The sequence below is a fragment of the Leucoraja erinacea genome, chromosome 16 (assembly GCF_028641065.1).
Source record: "Leucoraja erinacea ecotype New England chromosome 16, Leri_hhj_1, whole genome shotgun sequence".
NCBI classification, from domain to species: domain Eukaryota; kingdom Metazoa; phylum Chordata; class Chondrichthyes; order Rajiformes; family Rajidae; genus Leucoraja; species Leucoraja erinaceus.
Window position 1 is genome coordinate 24,244,027 of NC_073392.1, and position 19,859 is coordinate 24,263,885.

General features: G+C 54.4%; 1 protein-coding gene across 1 annotated transcript; it reads right to left on the reverse strand.

Annotated features, from left to right (window-relative positions):
• Positions 1–11: 11 nt before the first annotated feature.
• On the reverse strand, positions 12–14,721 carry LOC129704636 (inosine-5'-monophosphate dehydrogenase 2-like). Its single transcript, XM_055647892.1, is given in 15 exon segments — positions 12–424; positions 886–932; positions 935–971; positions 1,417–1,560; positions 1,822–1,966; positions 6,694–6,837; positions 9,240–9,335; positions 10,084–10,174; positions 10,277–10,476; positions 10,668–10,755; positions 10,927–11,133; positions 11,475–11,549; positions 12,332–12,433; positions 13,227–13,275; positions 14,441–14,721. Coding segments are annotated over 15 exon segments (1,686 nt in total). The 5' UTR covers positions 14,680–14,721; the 3' UTR covers positions 12–402.
• Between the last annotated feature and the right edge of the window lie 5,138 nt (positions 14,722–19,859).

Genomic DNA, 19,859 nt, shown 5'->3' on the forward strand with positions numbered 1-19,859 from the left:
ACAGGCAGAGCTGCAAACATTCGGAACCGTTCATTGTTCTCCAAACACGGATCTTCCAGGCAAACAGTTTGTAGCACACAATCCCGTTTAACGTTTTACGGACACACAGTAATCACACAGCTCGGCCACAGGGAGGCCCAGCTCACCGTGGACATTCCCCAGCAGTGAGCTGGGGCCAGGTTCCACTCCGCCCCACAGCAGGCAGCAGCGGGGAGACACCGAGCAGCTACGCGTCACACTGTCATCACAAACATCTCCTTTTACAAAAATAAAACATGCCCAACAGCATTGACAAATGGTCAGTCAGTAGCCACACGTCCCAGGCCCATGGTCCAGAGGTCACTGAAGCAAACAGGAGGCAGATGTTTGTCTGGACAGACCCAGGGCCACTCCTCACAGGTATCAGAACAGTCGCTTCTCGTACCTGGGAAACAGAGAGCAGTGGGTCAGGCACAGCACTGTAGAGGGAGGGGAGAGGATAGAGTAGAGGGAGGAATGAGAGGGGAGAGTAGAGGGAGGGAGAGGAGAGTAGAGGGGGAATGTAGAGGGAGGGAGAGTAGAGGGAGGGAGAGGGAGAGTAGAGGGAGGGAGAGGAGAATAGCGGGAGGGAGAGGAGAGTACAGGGAGGGAGGGGAGGTCACACATTCACAGAGGCACCTCCTCACTGGCCCTGAGGGAGATCACACCCTTACACAACATGAGTACCCACACCAACTCCTGCTCCTTGTCAACCCCATACCTCGCCCCGCCCGTCCCAACAACCTCCTTCTCCACGACAATCAGGAGGGTGGCTGCAGACACAGAACAAAAGTGTTCTCAGATTGGTAAAGGGCATGGTCGTAGGCGGCGGATCGGGCTGAGTAAGTGGGGGGGTGTGGTACTTACGAATGCAGCCCATGTACCCCGCCTTCCAGCTGAGCGCACAACGTCCTCTCTTCTCAAACTTCAGCTCACCCGAGTACATCATGACCCTGGAGAGACGAGAACCAACGTCACTGGCGGTCTCATCCCACAGCCTCACCCACCGGTCCCATTCCACCAGCCTCACAGTATCACTGGCCCATAAATGCACGGATTAACATTCAACGATCAGTAACATAATAAACTGTTATACCAGTTAAACAGACCAAGAGAGGGCAAACAGTTGGTTTCTCCACAGAGGGGAGAAAGCAAGAGGGAAAGGTGAGTAAAGGAGGCGGAAAGTGGAAGGACAAGGGAGGAGAGAGGTGGGGTGGGGAGAGCAGGGGGGTGTGGGATGGAGGGCGCAGGGACGTGGGTGGGTACCTGAGCCGCGTGAGGTTCTTGGTCCTGATGTCCTGGGAGGGAGGGAGTGGGAAGGAGAACGGGGTACAGGGACAAGGGGTGGTGGGGGAGGGAGGGAAGGAGCTTGAGTCAGGGATAAAGGGGGGTGGGTACCTGAGCTGCGTGAGACTCTTGGCACCGATGTCCTGACAGGCGTGCTGAATGCCAGCTATGAGGTATGGCACAAACTTGTGGATGGAGCCCTTGTCCTGCACGGCGCCCGACACTCCCTGTGCCACCTTGATCTTGTCCGACTCGCTGGGGAGAGAAGATGCCGTCAGACCACTACCCTCACTGACCACCCCCTTACACCCCATCTCTCCAGCCCCACCACCTCTTTATGCCCGCGTCAGTACCCACTGCTCCCACCACCTCCTCTGACCTCAGGCGGATGAGCGTGGGGGGGGGGGAGACGGACAGAGGCGGGAAGAGTATGGCGGGTGAAGCAGTAACCCCGTGGGGGCTGGACAGTGACCGTGGGGCGGAGGAGGGAGTTGAAGAGTGAGAGGGTCCACTGACCTGAAGTAGCGGCTCTGGCTGCCCAGGTGCTTGTCCATGGCGTCCACCGAGCCCATACCCCGGTACTTCTTCAGCCTCACCCCATCCGTGAAGAAATACTCCCCAGGAGCCTCGCTGGTGGCCGCAAGGAGAGAGCCCATCATCACTGCGGGGGGGGGGGGGGGGGGGGGGGGGGGGGGAAGGGGAGAGATGGTCAGCAATGCGGGGGTCCCACCCACCCACATAACCCCACCCACACCACTCCGTACACTGCCCCCATGTGCACTGCCCACTGCACCCCACCACCCCTGCAGAGAGCCCATCATCACTGGGGGGGGAGGGGGGGGTACAAGACGGTCAGCGACGCAGGTTACCCCTCCCCCACCTCGTCACCACCACCGGCGAGCCACTGACCTGCACAGGAAGGAGATTGAGAACCTTGTGACCATTACAACAAACTCTCCCTCAGTGTCACCAAGTCAAAGGAGATAGTAGTGTTCGACTTCAGGAAGCAAAGTGGAACACATACCCCAGTATACATTGAGAGCACCCAAGTAAAGATGGTGGGAAACTTCCAAGTTCCTTGGAGTAAATATCAAGAAACTTCTCCTGGACCACCTAGACTGAGGCAACAACGATGAAAACACACCACGGCTCTACTTCCTTGGAAGGCTTATGAAGATCGTAATGTCCCCAACAAATGTACTTATTTTTTGTTTGTTTTTTGAGCATGTGTGTTTGTATATATATATATATATACACATAACTATTAAAAGTCTGATCTTGGATGTGGATTTGTTTGGTCGTGGGTGTGTTTGTTTGTGTATACTCACATCTTCTCGACAAAACGACGCGCTAGCGGTAATATTTTTACATATTCCGGTAGAGATTTTTTCCCTGGAGTCCGAAAGCACCTCTCCACCCATCCCTCCCCCCCCCCCCCCATCCCCCCCCCCCCCCTCCCTGCGAGTTGGGCGCTATGTGTGAGTGGATAGGGCGGGGATGGGGTAAAAGGAGCGATTGAATAATATTAATATAATATCAAGGGGGGTGGTTAATGTGTGTGTGTGGGGTGGTTCGTGTATGTGTGTGTGTATGTGGGGGGTGGTTGTAGTGTGTGTGATGCCGCAGGCCGTTCCCCTCAGACCCAATGGGTCCCACTTGGTCTAGTAACCATTTAAAAGTCTGATCTTGGATTTGTGTGTTTGTTTGTGTATAATCTCATCTTCATGGAAAAACGACACAGTAACGGTAAATTTTTTACATATTCCGGTAGACATTTTTCCCATGGAGTCCAAAACCGTCTCATCTGAAAATGTCATGTTTTATTCTGATGACGTCACAATGGGTCTGCGCAGTCTTGCTCGCGCTGCAAGTGACATCACCCCTCCCATTTTACTGCTCCCCGCTGCTACCCCCCTCCTCTCCGCTCTTCTCTCCCCCCCTCTCTCGGTCTCTGTCTGTCCTCTCTCTCTCTCTACCCCCCTCCCTCTCTAGACGCACCTGCGAGTTGGAGGCTATGCGTGAGTGGATAGGGCGAGGATGGGGTAAAAGGAGCAAATTAATAATATTAATATAATATCAAGGGGGGTGGTTAGTATGTGTGTGACGCCGCAAGGCTGCTCTCCCCCGCAACCGCGCTTTGAGTGGACAGGACCCAATGGGTCCCACTTAGTCTAGTATATATATAAAAACATATGTGTATATATGCACGCTGAACTTTTGAATGGCAGCTTCAACTGATGATGTCACAATGGATAGACTAGCAGGGGGAGGGCGAATTGCTATTGCAACACGTAGGGCAAGTGCAATTGGAATTTTTTTAAACTGCTGAAGGAGGCAAGGGGAGGGCCTCCCCTTGCCTCCTTATGTTCAGGAATGGCTTGAGTTTGGAGGACCACGCCTCCAGTGGGGGCTATGGGCAGGGAACGGGAGCGTTCGGGAAGCAGACCCTATGGGTCTGCACTTGGTCTTGTACTAAAAGTCTCGTCTTGTTTGGACGTCTGTCTGCGTGCATGTGAGCGATCACAAAGAACTACGCCAAAACAGTACACAATAGCGTGATTTTTTTTTGCAAAACATTACTCAGCTTTTTCCCGTCGTCGTTCTTACAAGTTCCCTTCAGATTTGATGTTATATTTCACGTTATTGATATTTAAAGGTTTAAAAAAAAACAACTGAAAATAACTGCCTTTGAGAGGGAGACTCTTCCAGCAGCTTCCAGTGGTGATGTCACAATGGCATCTCATTTACACCAGCTGCCGTGAAGATTCCGAAAATGACATCACAATGGGGTCTCCGCTGCCACTACACAAACTATGAGAATGATTTTATGTTGTTGTAAGGAGGGGGACGCAGTTGGGGAGATTTAAAAGTTTTAAAGTTACATTTAAAAGTTGGGGTTCTTCAAATGCACACTGGCAGTTAGGCAGTTATGACGTCACAATGTCCTACCAGCTACAATGTTTCTGTCCCAGAACACCGAGTCCTTCACAGCAAATGTCCTTCAGGGAAAGAATCTGCCAGTCTAACCCAGCACAGCAAAGTTTCATGCTTAGATTTGGATAACAAAGGGGAGGAATCTGCCAGCCTAATCCTGCACAGAAAGTTTAATGATTAGATTTTCAGTGGTGGATTGTTGCGTTGGGGGAACGGGTGAGTGGTGGATTATTGCGTTGGCAGACGGGGCCAAATGGGTCCCACTTGGACTAGTATACTATTAAAAGTCTTGACTTGTTTGTCTGTCTGTCTGATCTCAGGAGCTACGCCAAAACGGTACACAATAGTGCAACAATTTTTAGCAGAATCTTACTCAGCTTTTCCCCCGTGGTCGTTCGTATTAAGTTTCTTAACATTTTATGCTATATTTCACAAGTTATTGATATTTAGTTAAAATAAAACTTTTTGAGAATAATAACTGACTGAGAGTGAGACTTTTCTAGTAGCTTGCAGTGATGATGTCACAATGGCATCTCACACTCCTCCGATTACAATGGAATCTCATTTACAGAAGTTGCTGTGAAAATTCCGACAACTGAAAATGACACCACCATGGGATCTCAGCTATTCCCTCCAAAACTAATTTTTATTAGTTCATGTGTGCAGAAACCTTGTATTGTGCAATTTTATATGCTGTTACAAATGTGTTTGCGCACTGAATTCTTGTGCAAATATATGACATGAGCTTTTGGTGTAGCAGCTTTTACAAATTCGTTAAGCCGTTCAACTTTAAACCAGCTTGCAGTTCTTTTGCGCTAAATACCCTTTGCATTTTTTTAAAATTACACATGGTGAATCAAAATTTCTTTCAATAAAAACTCAAAAAGCCAGCTACCGAAATTGAAATGGATCTTCGTAAACTTCATAATATGATTATGAGATTTTTATAAGTATAAATTATAGGAACAGCTCCATCTAAGACTGCAAGAAATCGTGGATGCAACTCAACCCATCACAGAAACTGGCCTCCCTTCCATTGACTCCGTCCACACCTCCAGCTTCCTCGGCAAGGAACCAGCAGCATAATCAATGGCAAGTCTCACCCGGCCACTCCCTCTACTCCCATTTCCCATCAGGCAAGAGAAGTGTGAAAATGCACACCTCCAGATTCAAGGTCAGTTTCTTCCCAGTTGTCATCAGGCAACTGAACTCTATAGTGTATTTTAGAGATACAGCGTGGAAACAGGCCCTTCGGCCCACCGAATCAGCGATCGCCACATATTAGACATTAGACAATAGATGCAGGAGTAGGCCATTCGTTCCTTCGAGCAAGCACCAGCATTCAATGTGATCATGGCTGACCATCCCTAATCAGTACCCCGTTCCTGCCTTCTCCCCATATCCCCTGTCTCCGCTATCTTTAAGAACCCTATCCAGCTCTCTCTTGAAATTATCCAGAGAACCGGCCTCCACCACCCTCTGAGGCAGAGAATTCCACAGACTCACGACTCTGTGTGAAGAAGTGTTTCCTCGTCTCCGTTCTAAATCGCTTAACCCTTATTCTTAAACTGTGGCCCCTGGTTCTGGACTTCCCCAACATCGGGAACATGTTTCCTACCTCTAGTGTGTCCAAACCCTTAATAATCTTATATGTTTCGATAAAATTCCCTCTCATCCTTCTAAACACCAGAGTATACAAGCCTAGCCGCTCCATTCTCTCAGCATATGACAGTCGCGCCATTCCGGGAATTAACCTTGTAAACCTACGCTGCACTCCCTCAATAGCAAGAATGTCCTTCCTCAAATCAAACACAATACTCCAGGTATGGGCCCTATACAACTGCAGAAGGACCACTTTGCTCCTATACTCAACTCCTCATGCCATTCGCTTTCTTCACTGCCTGTTGTACCTGCATTCTTACTTTATCATTATCATATTAACATTATCCTACATACTAGGGACAATTCACATCTACACCAAGCCAATTAACCTACATACCTGTATGTCTTTGGAGTACGTGGGAGAAACCGAAAATATAGGAGAAAACCCATGCAGTCACAGGAAGAACAAGCAAACTCCATACAGACAGCACCCGTAGTCGGGATCGAACCCGGGTCTCCACTGCTTCGTCACCATGCCACCCTCACCAACTAGAGAGCGGTCCTGTCCTCCTATCTTCCATTACAGATGTACATTCTTCCATTGGAGACCCTTGAACTATCTTTATTCAGACTTTACTGGACTTTATCTTGCATTGTGATAGATAGTAATCATGTATTGTCTTTCCTCTGACTGGTTAGCACGCAACAAAAGCCTTTCACTGTACCTCGATGCACGTGACAATGAACTCAAGATTCAACTGAACATCCCCCATCGCCCTTCACGTAGACCCCCCTGTCTCCACCAGCGATACCCCGACATCCCCACCCCGTACACATCTCCCCTGCCCCCACCTGTAGAGGCCCCCAGTGCCAGGGCCTTGGCGATGTGTCCCACGGTCTGGATGCCGCCATCTGCAATGACGGGCACGCTGAACCTGCGGGCGTATTCTGCCACCTTGTAGACAGCCGTTGCCTGGGGCCGGCCCACCGCCAGCACTGTGGAGAGGGCAGAGGTCAGCGAGGGCATGGGTCAGCGGGAAGCAGCTGAGAGGACAGAGGTCAGTGAGGGCAGGGGGCAGAGGTCGGTCGTGGGGAAGGGTCAATAGTCAAGGGGGGATTAGCGGACTGGCATCACTGCGGGGCGGGGGGAATCAGGGACACTGGGAGGGGCAGTGGGGATCCGTGGGACGGGGAGAGGCCACTCAAGCAGCACCCACACGGCCTCAACAGCTCCGTGACACGCGTGTCCGTGTCATACCCACACACATGTGTAAGCCCTAGATATTAACAAGCACGCCTGCAGTATCTGCAGGACCTGCAGCAACAACGCATGCTTCCCGAATGCTGTCACACTGAGGGCACGTTAGTGGAAACTGGGGGCAGGGGCTGCACACACCCACAGCCAGGGTCAGGCAGTGAAGCTCCCTCTACACCATCCCATCACACACATGCCTGGGGCATGGGTCAGATATGGAATTTAAAAAGGGAACATTAAAGATTAGATGAAAAGGAAAGTTCGGCCCGTTTTAAACAAGCACTGTGGGTCTGATCTGAAGCTCCTTCTATAGGGATCCATCTTGGCCCGCTGCCCTCTCTGCTCGTCCTGTTGCTCAAGGTTTGCCAGTCTCTGCCTCCTCCACTCCCTTCAGGATACATTGTGGAAACAGGCCCTTCAGCCCACTAGGTCCATGCTGGCCATCAAGCCTCATACACTAGTTCTATGCTATTCCATCCTACACATTTTACTGCGGCCAATTAACCTACAAACTCGCACGTCTTTGGGATATGGGAGGAAATCGGAGCACCCGGAGGCCCATGCCGACCCGCAGCCGGTCCACCCCCACAGGGAGAACGTGCAAACTCCACACAGACAGCACCAGGGGTCAGGATTGAACCCGAGTCTCTGGCGCTGTGAGGTAGTGGCTCTACCCGCTGTGCCAACATGATCTCAGCCCATCCATCCATTCTCAGCTCCCTTCGAAACCTTTTACTCCAAACACACACCCCTCAGTGTAGACCCCCCCCCCCCCCCCCTTGCTGTGGGGCGAGGTTTCTCCCCCTCTAACCTCATGCTACCCCTCATACACTCACTGACCTCCGCTAGCTCCCGTCATCCAACCTCCCGTCCCAGCGAGACCAGACCCACACCCCGTCTCTCCTCATCACTGAAACACCCCAGCAATCGCCACGGTGACCCCACTGCTCTACTTCCCTGTGGTGTGGTGACCACAAATGCCTGCACTCATCTGGCTGAACTCTGACCCTCGTGACCTCCTTGCTCCCGGCCCATCCCGTCACTGAAGGTCAGCGTTCTGTCCTATAGTAAGGGTCAGTGTGCGTGGGACACGTACCCCTTTGAGGGTCAATGTGTGTGTGTGTGTGCGGGACCCATCCCCCAGTGCCCCTCACTCTGAGCATCAGGCACACTTCAGTTGCAGACATGGTTAGTCATTCTCCAGACCAGTGGCGCTGGGGGGGGGGGGGGGGGGGGGGGGAAGGAGGGGGCCACACACATAATGCAGGGAGCCAAACCCCCCCCCCCCCCTCCCTCACGGAACAGGTGAATGACACTTACTAAAGGATCCCAAGACAGTTGATGGGAGTTTGGGGCTGAGGAACGTTATATCTGGAGGAATCCTGGGCGCAGCTGGATGAGAAAATGGAGAGAAAGAGAGAGAGGGGGAGAGAGGGTAAGGAGATGAGGGAGGTGGAAAGGGGGAGGAGTTACACCGGAGTGTGTGAGAGAATGGGGGGTGGAGCTGCCTCACCAACCAGTTGACTGAGCTGCTCTGACCCTGTGCCTGTTGCCCTGTGACCCTGACAAGGTCTCCTCACAAGCCGGCACCCACACGATGACAAACCCCTCCTCACCCACAGCCCCAACCTCTCCATTCGGCCCCTAGCGTTACTGGCCTGTGCCCCTCCCCTGGGAAGCCAGAGGAGGTGGGGGGGTGGGGGCAACCATATTTGGACAGACAGGGGGTAGAGAAACAGGGGCCGTGTTTCAACTGGGACCACGACCAGCATGGACACTGTGGGCCGAAGGGCCTGTCCTCATACTGTCCTGTGGTCCAACAACGAGCTGACAAACACAGCCCCGGCTCTGGTGTCTGCCCCCTCCCCCATCCCGGGGGAGACTCTGTGGGGGGAGATGGGGAGAGAGGGGCAAATGTAAATGGTCCAGAGGGCGAGCAGCGGCAGTGGGGGAGCGGGGAGGGGAGGGAAATGGAGGGGAGGATGGCGGTGGGGAAGGGGAGAGGGAGGGGGATGCAGTGGAGGAGGTTCCTGGAGGGGAAGGCTCGGTGCCAGCGAGGGTGGGCGAGAGGTCTGGGGCAGTGGAGTTGATCTTGTGCTGGAGCAGAGCTTGGAGCTGGAGCCCGATCGGAGCGGAGACCCACCTTCCTGGGTGATGCAGATGGAGCCGCTGCCCATGCCGACCCGCAGCCCGTCCACCCCCGCATCGATCAGGTTCTTGGCCTGCGCCGCCGTCACCACTGGGGAGAGACGTTACGTTATTCACCGGGACGGGGACCGCGCTCCGGGACGGTCAGTCCACGGGACAGACAGGGAGAGGGATACTGAACAACAATGTTCCCTGTCAGTCAGTTCTCATCAGTTTTGAGATCCAGCATGGAAACACCGAGCAACGCTGACCATCGATCACCCGTTCACACTTGTTCTATGTTCTCCCTCTTTCACAGCCACGCCCTGCACACAAGGGGCAAGGGGCACTTTACAGAGGGCCAATTCACCGCACGTCTTTGGGATGTGGGAGGAAACCGGGGCACCTGGAGAAAACCCACGCGGTCACAGGGAGAACGTTGGCCCCATAGCAGAAGGGTCCACATCACGGGGCTGGAAACAAAGTTTCCTGAACTAATTCTGCTGCCACCATCATCTATTGCAACAAGTGACGGCTCCCACTGATTGTCGCCGGAAGCTTGCATCATCCTTTTCAGGACGGACGATGACAGTGAGGTCCACATTTGAAACATGGAAGATGGACACGAAAGAAGAAGAGGGAGAACGTTCAAACTCCACACAGACAGCATCCAAGGTCAGGCTGGGAACCCAGGTCTGTGACGATGTGAGGCAGCAACCGCTGCGCTACCGTGCCACCCCTCTCAGATGTCGAGGGTTTGGAGACTGGCTCACAGGCGATGGGCAGAGTGGTCCCTGGGCTCCCACATCGGACTCGGGACAGAGTGTACAGATCCCAGGAACGCCGACGGATTCACTCACCGTTGCCGCCGATGACCTGCAGATCGGGAAACTTCTCCTTGATGTGTTGGATCATCTCAATCTGGAAGATGGAATTCCCCTGGGAGGAGTCCTAGAGAGACAGGGGTAGGGGTCACACACTGACCCTCACTGGGGGACGGTCCCGTGGGGGAGGGGAAGGAGAGGTCCCGAGGAATGTGTTGAAGTCACTCACCAGGACCAGGGCGTCCACCCCCGCCTGCACCAGCAGCTCGAGTCTGTAGCGGTCATCGGGGTGGGTGCCGATGGCGGCTCCACACAGCAGCTGCTTCTTGCTGTCCTTGGAGGCGAGCGGATAGTTGCGGTTCTTCTTCAGGTCCGTACGGGAAATGATGGCCACCAGCTGGTCCTGTTCGTTCACAATCGGCAGCTTCCCTGCGGGGGATGGGCAGAGGTCAGCCCAGGGGCAGGGGTCCGACGGGCTCAAACAGGAGGGTGGGTGTCAGTCCGGGGAAGTGGGACGGGACGGGACAGGGGTCGACCAGGGGGGTGAGACCAAACTGGGGGGGGGGGGGGGGGGGGGGGGGGGGGGGGGGGAGGGACGCAGGTATGTGGGGTAGGGACACCTTTCTTGCTGCGCTGCAGGATCTCATTGGCCTCCTTCAGCCTCACGCCTGCCAGGGCCACCACCAGCTCCTCCCTCCGGGTCATGACCTAGACACAAGGGCAAAGGTCAACACGGCACCACCCATCTCCAGCCGCCAACACCCGCTGTCACCCCCCCCCCCTCAAACCGAACCAGCCCCGGCCCACCCACCCCGTACCCCACCCCCCCCCACCCCCAAACCGAACCAGCCCCGGCCCACTCCCACTCCCCCCCCGTACCTGCTCCAGGGGCAGCTCCTGCTCGCTCTCCTCCAGAAAGTCGATGTCCCGGGAGGAGATGATCCCGGCCAGTCGCCCGCCCAGCGTTCCCGTGTCTGTGATGGGGATCCCGCAGAACCCGTGCCGTGCCTTTGCCTCAAACACGTCTCGCACACGGTGCCGGGGGCTCAGCACCACCGGGTCCGTGATGAAGCCCTGCTCGTACTTCTGAAGGCCAGAAAGCAATGGTCAACCTCAAACCCCAGCCCGGCCCGACCCGACCACCGAACTAGCCCCTAACCTGACCCATGACACTGCCAGACGTCACCCCTGCCATCACTGATCAACCTTCCCCCCAAAACATTGCACCCCCATGAGAACCCACCCATGCTGTGTCCCTCCCCCCAACCCCACCTCCACACCCTGCACTCTCCCCTGGTCTCCCCAACCCCCTGCACTGCGCCCCTTACCTGTATATCCGCCGCCCTCCACGCTCCCGCCCCCAGCACCCTCTCCCCATTGCCCTCTCCTCAACTCTCACCATCTCCCCCCCCCCTCGGTGTCCGTACCTTGACACGCCGCACCTGGTTGGCCTGGAACTCAGGTGTACAGTTGTGGTGGATGATCCCGATTCCCCCCATCAGCTGTGGGGGGAGGGGGCGGGAAGACGGGAAGGGAAGAGATGGGGGTACGAAGGGGGAGAGTTAGACACATTTCCAGCCACTGTACATCATCCGGTCTCCCCCACCCTCTCCCCATGCATCCTAGAAAGCATTTTACCGCGATGCATCACAGCACGGTTTGGGAACAGCTCCATCCAAGACCACAAGAAATTGCAGAGAGTTGTGGACGCAGCCCAGACCATCACACAGACCAACCTCCCTTCCCTTGATTCCATCTACACCTCACGCTGCCACCAGCATAATCATGGGGCACCCTGGACACTCCCTCTGCCATCAGGCAAGAGGTACAAAAGTGTGAAAACGTGCACCTCCAGATTCAGGGGCAGTTTCTTCCCAGCCGTTATCGGGCAACTGAACCGTCCTCTCACCCACTAGAGAGCGGTCCTAGCCTCCAATCTACCTCATTGGAGACCCTCGGCCTGTCTTTGGTGGACTTTACTGGACTTTATCTTGCACTAAACATTGTTCCCTTTGACTAGTAATCATGATTGATTGTAATCATGTATGCCGACAGGATAGCACACCTCGGTACACGTGACGATGCCCTAAACTAATCTCCCCGTGTACAGCTGACGCGGGATATGGAGGTGTCGGACCTTGGCTGTCTGGAGGGAGCGGTACCTTAGGCAGGAACCCCCCCCTCCCCCCCCCAACGGATGTGACAATGGGCAGTGACGGGCTGTGACGCTGCCTCTGGTGTGGGGGACATGGGGAAGATGTTCACCCGGGGGCGGGTCACTCACTGCCATGGCGATCGCCATGTTGGCCTCGGTAACCGTATCCATCGGCGACGAGACCAACGGCGTCTTCAGCGTGATCTTCTTGGTGAGGGCAGAGGTCAGGTCCTGAGAGGGGAGAAGCGGGTGGGAGTGGGGAGGAGGTGGGGGAAAAGATGGAGAGAATTCAGTTTCCAGTCACAGGCAGAGACCCTCCACAACCCCACACTCCTCCCCTCTCCCCTCTCCCGAAGCCTTCCACCCCTCCCCCCTCCCTCAGCACCGATCCTTTGCACAGAAATAAACCCCAGAGATGTAACGTGACCCTGGCCCCTCCCTCCACAACTGTCAGCGTCAGTGCCTGAGGGAGCAGCGGGCTGCTGCCTGTCAAACCCCATCCAACACTCAGCTCAGGGACAGGAGGGTGGCACAGTAACACAGCTAAAGAGCCGCTGCCTCACAGCGCCTGACACCCGCTTCCATCCTCATCTTGGGTGCTGTCTGTGTGGAGTTTGCACGTTCTTGCTGTGACCACGTGGGCTTCGTCCCACACCCAAAAGACGCGCGGGTTTGTAGGTTCATTGGCCCTCTGTAAATTGCCCCAGTGTGTAGGGAGTGGATGAGGAAGTGGGACAACGTGGAACTAGTATGATTGGGTGATCGATGGTCGGCGTGGACTCGGCGGGCCCTGTTTCCGTGCTGGATCCCAGGTTCAGGGTACGCGCTGGACCGTGTGAAAGCAACTGTGGAAACAGCTACAGAAAGGGCCGGGCACTGGAGAACCATCGACCACTCCCCACAGAGCTGCGATGGGCAAGGGAGATAAAACGAGAGGCCAGTCATGAGGGACTCTGGCAGACAGATCCTCCTGTCCCACATCCCCGGCCCAACAACTCCCGCAGAACGCGCCGTCACAACTCACCACTTGTTCAGAGCTGAAATCAATGTATCCGGGCAAGATGAGGAAATCACTGGAATGGACAGGAGACAGAGAGAGATAAAGAGAGAGAGAGGTCACAGACTGACTCCATCCACACATCCCCTCCAACAAACCGCGAACTCCCTCTGGCTTACACACTCCGCACAAACACCACGCCCACGCCAGCGGCTCCAGTCACTGATTAACAGGTAATAAAAAACCACAGAGAGTTTCAGCAAGGGAATTCCAGATACTGAAGGTTCGTCCAGCAATGGTGTACGATGTAGGGACCCGAGGGGCAGCTTTTCCACACAGAGGGTGGAGGGTTTATGGGACGAGCTGCCACAGAAGGTAGTTGAGGCAAGTACTATAACATTTACAAGACACTTGGACGGGTACATGCATAGGAAAGGTTTAGTGGGATATGGGGCAAACATGGGCAGGTGAGACTAGTGCAGATGGAAATCTTGGGGGAGGACAGGAAGAGGAGAGCAGAGATGGGGGAAGTGCATGGGGAGGATGGGACCACGAGGAAGGTGTGCACTTAGGGGTGAGGGAGGGAGGGAGGGAAGGAAGGAGTGGGCGTGGGGATTTCTCTGCTTCACTCTGTGGTCTGGGGCTCCCTCTCCTGACACTCTGAGTGAATTGTCCGTTCTCAGCCCAGAGTCCAGTGTAATCTAATTGTCCATCCCCGTGACCATCTGCCCTGCTCCACGAGGACCTCATTAACCATCAATGTCTCCATTCAACCCTCGGCTAAACTCACGTGCAACCAGTTACTAAACCGCGGAACTTCCTCCTCCTCCCTACCTCAACCTCTCCTCGCCCCCTCCTCATCACAACCTCCATCCCTCCTCACCCACTCCTCCACCTTCCTTCCCTTACCCCCTAACCCCTCCCCCACCCCAATCCCAGAACAGTTCCCCCCTCCCGAACCTCAATCCACCACTGTCTGACCCAACCCCCCCTCCTTGACCTTCACCCCCCCCCTTCATTGACCTTCACATTCGACCCGCGTCCTCCTCCCTCACCCCCACCAGCCCAAAACCCCACTCCCTCCATGTCCCCCTCCTTCACCCACCCCTCTCGCTTCCCTCCAAATTCAACCCTCCCCCCCCCCCCTCACGTGCACCTCTCTTCCCTGCATTTACCTCCCTACCCTTCCCCCTCTATTACCTCTCGTTCGTCCCCCCCCCCCCCCTCCCTCCCTCACTCACTTGTAGGTCAGCCCCTCTCCGGAGCCGAGCAGCAGCGGGCCGCTCATCCCGTCCTCGGGAACGTAGCCGGTGCCGCCGCTGATGAGGTACTCGGCCCGCTCGGGATCGGGGGGGTCGCCGCCCCGTGGTATGGGGCAGGTCCTGGTGCCGTAGTCGCTCCCGGCGCTGGTCCCGGTGCCGCTCCTGGTCTCGCTGCCGGTCCCGGTCTCCGCCGCCGCGGGAACTCCACGCTCCGCCATGGCGCAACAATGTGACAGCCCCGGATATCCGGCGCCACAATGTATCCAATAGGCAGCGGGGGCGGACGTCCCCGGGTTCAATGCAGAGTCTGTTCCCCAGAGTGAGATAAATCAAGAACCACAACGCATCGGTTTAAGGTGAGAAGGGGGAAGATTTAATAGGAACCTGAGGGGCAACTTTTTCCACAGAGTGTGGTGGGTGTATGGAACAACTGCCGGAGGGAGTAGTTGAGGCAGGTACTATAACAACATTTAAAATAACAATTTAGAGAGGTACATGAATTGGAAAGGTTTAGAGGGATATGCGCCAAATGCGGGCAGGTGGGTCTGGTGTAGATAGGGTATCTTGGTCGGCGTGGACAAGCTGGGCTGATGGGCCTGTTTCTGATTGTATTTAGTATGTATGATTGGATAGCATGCAAAACAAAGCTTTTCAGTGCACCACGTGCAATAACAAACCTAAACGAGGGAAGGAGTGTGCCTTCAGCAGGCAAAGGCAGGTGGACAGAGGTACCAACTAACGTCACATCACAAGATCTCAGGTACACGCTTTCTAGAGTGGGGACATACACCCACTAGAAACTCCCCACAGTATTCTGACAGTAAGGGCAATGGGGAGATGTAGAAGAATGAATCGAGGTCTAAATGAAACCGGCAAGGGTTGGATTGAGTCGACACAGGGAGATGTTCCCCCAGGCTGGGGCTGCTGAACTCACACTATGCACCGTCTGTCAGGGACTGAGATGAGCAATTTCTTCAAACAGAGGCAGTTAATCTGTGGAAATCTTCAAGCTGGAGTCTGTCACAGATTGGCGCAAGGGAAACGATGGGTAGTGGGGTGAGTGCATTAGAGAAAGGTTTTACATTAATGCAGAGCTGTGATTTGAAGGAATGCGTGAGCTGACTTGATGGGTGTTGGTGGGATGGTGAGCGGAGCCGCCAGCACGGACAGATCCCCGGCAGCACCGTGTTCAGCCATTGATGACCAACACGGACACTGGTCTCTGCGGCCGTTTACCGTGACCAAGCTCCAACATCCTTCATCGGCCATACGGCACAGGCAACCACTGCTGGAGTGCAGCTTGTGACAAAAAAAAACAGCTCTTTATTTCGCTCCCCCAACCACCGCTTGACCCTTGGACCTTTGCCAGTTCAGTGTTCAGGTTAGCCACGGCACCACCGATGCTGTCTCTGCACCTTGCTGTGGGGATACATCGCATCAAAAGAGGATGGGACCAGGTTAAAAACTCACAGGGTTTCCCCAAACAAAAGGTCTCTGTGAAGGTAGGAGGGGGAGATTAGACCCGGGGGTGGATGGGGAGGGGAGAGATAGGACAGGACCGGTGCGGGTGTCCGTCTGCTTCAGCGAGGCTGACTCTTCCCTGACCCTGCCCGTCACATCAGTACAGAGACTGCTGCCTCCCATCAGCCGCCGAGCAGTTCCCTCAATACTCAGCCCCAGCGGGCTTGTAAAGGCTGCTAGGGATTTCCCCCCGTGACACCGGCAGTCTGTGGGAGGCAACGATGCGAACCTCCATGAGCAGCACTGTGCATGGTCCTTTGTTGCTGCTGCCTGTTGGTGCTGCTACTCATCCTGTCAAAACGTTTCCATTGTTATCTGGGCCTGACGGTACATTTGCGTGAACGAGGCGCAACGCAGGATGGAGGACGAGTGTGCTCAAAGGTGACGGAAACAAGAAGCGGGAGAGCTGCAATCACCAGTTCCGAGGAGATAAAACTCAAAACCTGGCGTTGGTCAGCGGGTGAGCTGCTGAAAGTTGTGGTGAGCTTCACTGTGCCAGCGTGAAGAGAGACAGCAAGTAGTGCACCGGGTGATTAGCAAACGCGCAGCAGTACTGGGGGACATTCACACCGGGGACTGAGGAGCAGGGACCCTGTGTCGCCTGATGGAGGGAGAAGCCCCCAAATATCTTTGGGGGGGGGGGGGGGGGGGGGGGGGGGGGAAGGGGGGGGGAAGGCCACACATACACACTCCCATTTTACAAATGGATTGTTAAAAAAAAAAACAACTTAATCTTATTTAACTTTTATTTAAAATACTTGAAACGGTATGACGAGTAAAGTAAGCAAAATAACATTTTTACATGTTTGAACTTTTCCCTTTTGATTTGGTTTAAAAAAAGTAACTATTGAAGTGCAGCCCAATATCGACGGTGTCTCAAACCGAGCGGTCCTGGTGGTGGGTGTCAAAGGCAGGGAGGGGAGGGGAGAGGCAGGGAGGGTGGAGGAGGGAATAGCCGTGTGTGGTGCTGGGGAGGATCCATGGGCTGCACCTTTTATTCTGCACTTACCCCTACAACTACCGGGACGTGTGGGACAGGCTGTGAGGTGCATCAGTGGCAGGGGAGAGAAACTAGTGCTGTGGTGTCACGATCTCCCAGCCACCAGACTGGCTCCGATGACCATTCCCACCAGCTGGGGTAGTCTGCAGAAACTCCAAGTCAATTAAGTAAGTTAGGTGAAAGCAAGGGTGATGGGGGATGTGTGTGACCCGAGGGCTGGCCTGTGGAGAGATGGAGATGGGGTGCGGTGGGTGATCAGTGTCTACAACCCCAGCACTCTCGCACATTTCTTGGCTACATCCGGTTGGGGTTTGTTTGATGACGGCTCCATCTGTGTTGAAGCGGGGGAATGGCGTGTGGAGCAGGTGTGTGCGTTTGTGCGCGCTGCGGTGACTCCATGTACATGAGGGTCGGGGGGGGGGGGGGGGGGGGGGGGCAGGCTGGCTGTGACCAGAAGTGTTACAATTCACGGGACCCTGGGGGTTCACAGGGAGGGGGGGGTCAGAGCCTCTGCTCCCACGTTCCCCAGAGGCCAGAGCTTAGATCAGAAGCTGGCTGTACGGGACGGAAATGCCAGAGGGTTGGTTCCTCCTTGGGCAAGTTTAACTAACTCCTCTCCCCACCCCCCCCTCCCCCCCCCCCACCACCAACCAACAGCCGGTTTAGGACACTGCAGATGTGGGCACTGAGTGAGGTGTGTAGGGGAGTGAGCCATGAGCCGTCAGTGTCTACCCCAGCCCCGTCTCCTGTGGTGAGTCAGGGACCACGGGCCTCCTGCCGCGAAGCGGTCGGTGCACGGAGGAGGCTGCTCCTGTGGCGGTACCTTCTCGGGAATGCTCTGCAGCTGGACAGAAGGGGAAATCGCTCGAGGAATGTTGAGTTAACGCTGCCCGTGCTAACCGCAGCATCTGTTACAAGAACACAAACAATTTACGGTCGACTTGGGTCCATAAATCCCACAGTCAAACTAAATCTGCGGTCAGAACATTTAAATAAAGGCAGGAAGGTGGACGTGTTTAACACAAGCAGTCAGTGGCTCCGAGGCAGGGAACATAACATCAGGGGTGTTGCCTTATTCTCTCAACGCAACACAAGTTTGTAAAACCAAAACAACTCTTACAAACTGAACGTTTCCTGGATTGTGATTCTTTTAAACAGCATTTTAACAACTACAGTGGCCACCCCTGTGAACAGCAGTGAGAGGAGGGAGGAGAGTGTGTGTGGGGTCGGTGCAGCAGGGAGTTTAGCATCAGCTGTACTTTATACACTGTGAATATTTATCCATTTGTTCAATGCATCCTCATGCAAAGCTCCAAGGCCCGATGAACCCAGCCCCCAGCGACTCCTCACGCCAGCAGCAGCAGCCTGCCTATCACAGAGTCAGTCTCTTGCTCTCTGGTCACCAAGTCAACCTCACGACAAGCAGCAATACTCTGACTCCAACTCTCCATGCAATCACGAGCTAGCCTTCCCACACATACCTAATGTAGCTCAAGGAAGGAAATGACCGGCAGAGCAACCAGCTGTACAGGTGGGGTCATCCATTCCCTGCTGACAACTCAGGGAACACCATCACTAGAGCAGTGCCCAAGCAATTTGAAAATCAGTTTAGGATTGTCACCATCCAGAACTAATATGCACGTCATAATTAAAGAGTAGTTCTGGGACGGACTATTTGATTTGAAAGTAAAACCAGATGTCAGCAACGTGACTGGGCTGCTGAGGGCACCAGAAAATAGCTGCAGAGTTAGTCAGCTGTTGTTCACAGTTCCATACCAGCACACACACTTTATTTTGGATTTTAGAGATACAGGCATCTCGGCCCACCGAGTCCATGCCGATCAGTGTCACCCGTACACTAGCACTATCCTACACAACAGTTAAGTCTCCAGCACAGGCTGTGTGTCCTGGAGTCAGTCGCCTGTTGCTGGGGGTACATCGAGCGGGCACCAGTGGCACCCACTATCCCCATGAACACAGGGCACCCACCGCCTAATGGCACTGACCCGGGGCACATGGCCAAACCCACCGAGAGGTGGCCACGAACACAGATTACTGTAGCTGATGCCGGCAAGAAAATCTCCCTTGGATGAAAATTAAACTAGAGTCTCAGCATATAGTGGTACCAAGAGAAAAAATAATCCAAAAATGAGACTTCAACCGTACCAACGCAACTGGTCCAAGTGTACTTCCGAACAAACTCAAACACTGATCACAGTATTCTGCATCGACCTCTCCCTGCCCACAAACAGCTCAGCTACTGCCTGTTCGTCCAGCTGTCGTGCGCATTTGTGGATGCCTGTACCCTGCATGTAGATCCATGGACAGAAACCTCCTTCTGGGTGGATACAGGCCATGATGCAACCATACGAGCCTGGCCTGGCCTGGCCAACGCTGGGAGATATTACACACTGTGGACCGCCCAACACTCCATAGCCCCATATAATAATTACAAATATCTCCTTTCTAGCAAAAAGTATAAAACAGAATTCCTCCAAAATAAAGCTACTGCATCTTTACATCAGTATCACAATAAATACAGTTCTGTATTTATATTGTATTGTCAAATCATTGCCACAATATTAGAGCCACCCTGCTGCGGATGGCAGAGCCACAGCCCGACTGACACCCGTGCAGAGACTCTGCAACCAGAGGCTGGGACCGGTGGCCGGGGATAAACTGTGCGATTCAACCTGTGGGTGACCAACGATGAACAGACACTGCCCACTGTTCACAGGGGGTGGAGCAGGGCAGGACACCCCCTGCCTCCCTCCTGCCCTTCCTCTGACGTGCACTTCATTGTAAAGAAACCAAAACTCCTCGCATCATTGCAGGCTGAGAAAAGCTTGCTGCGTTGCACAAACTATTAGAACAGAA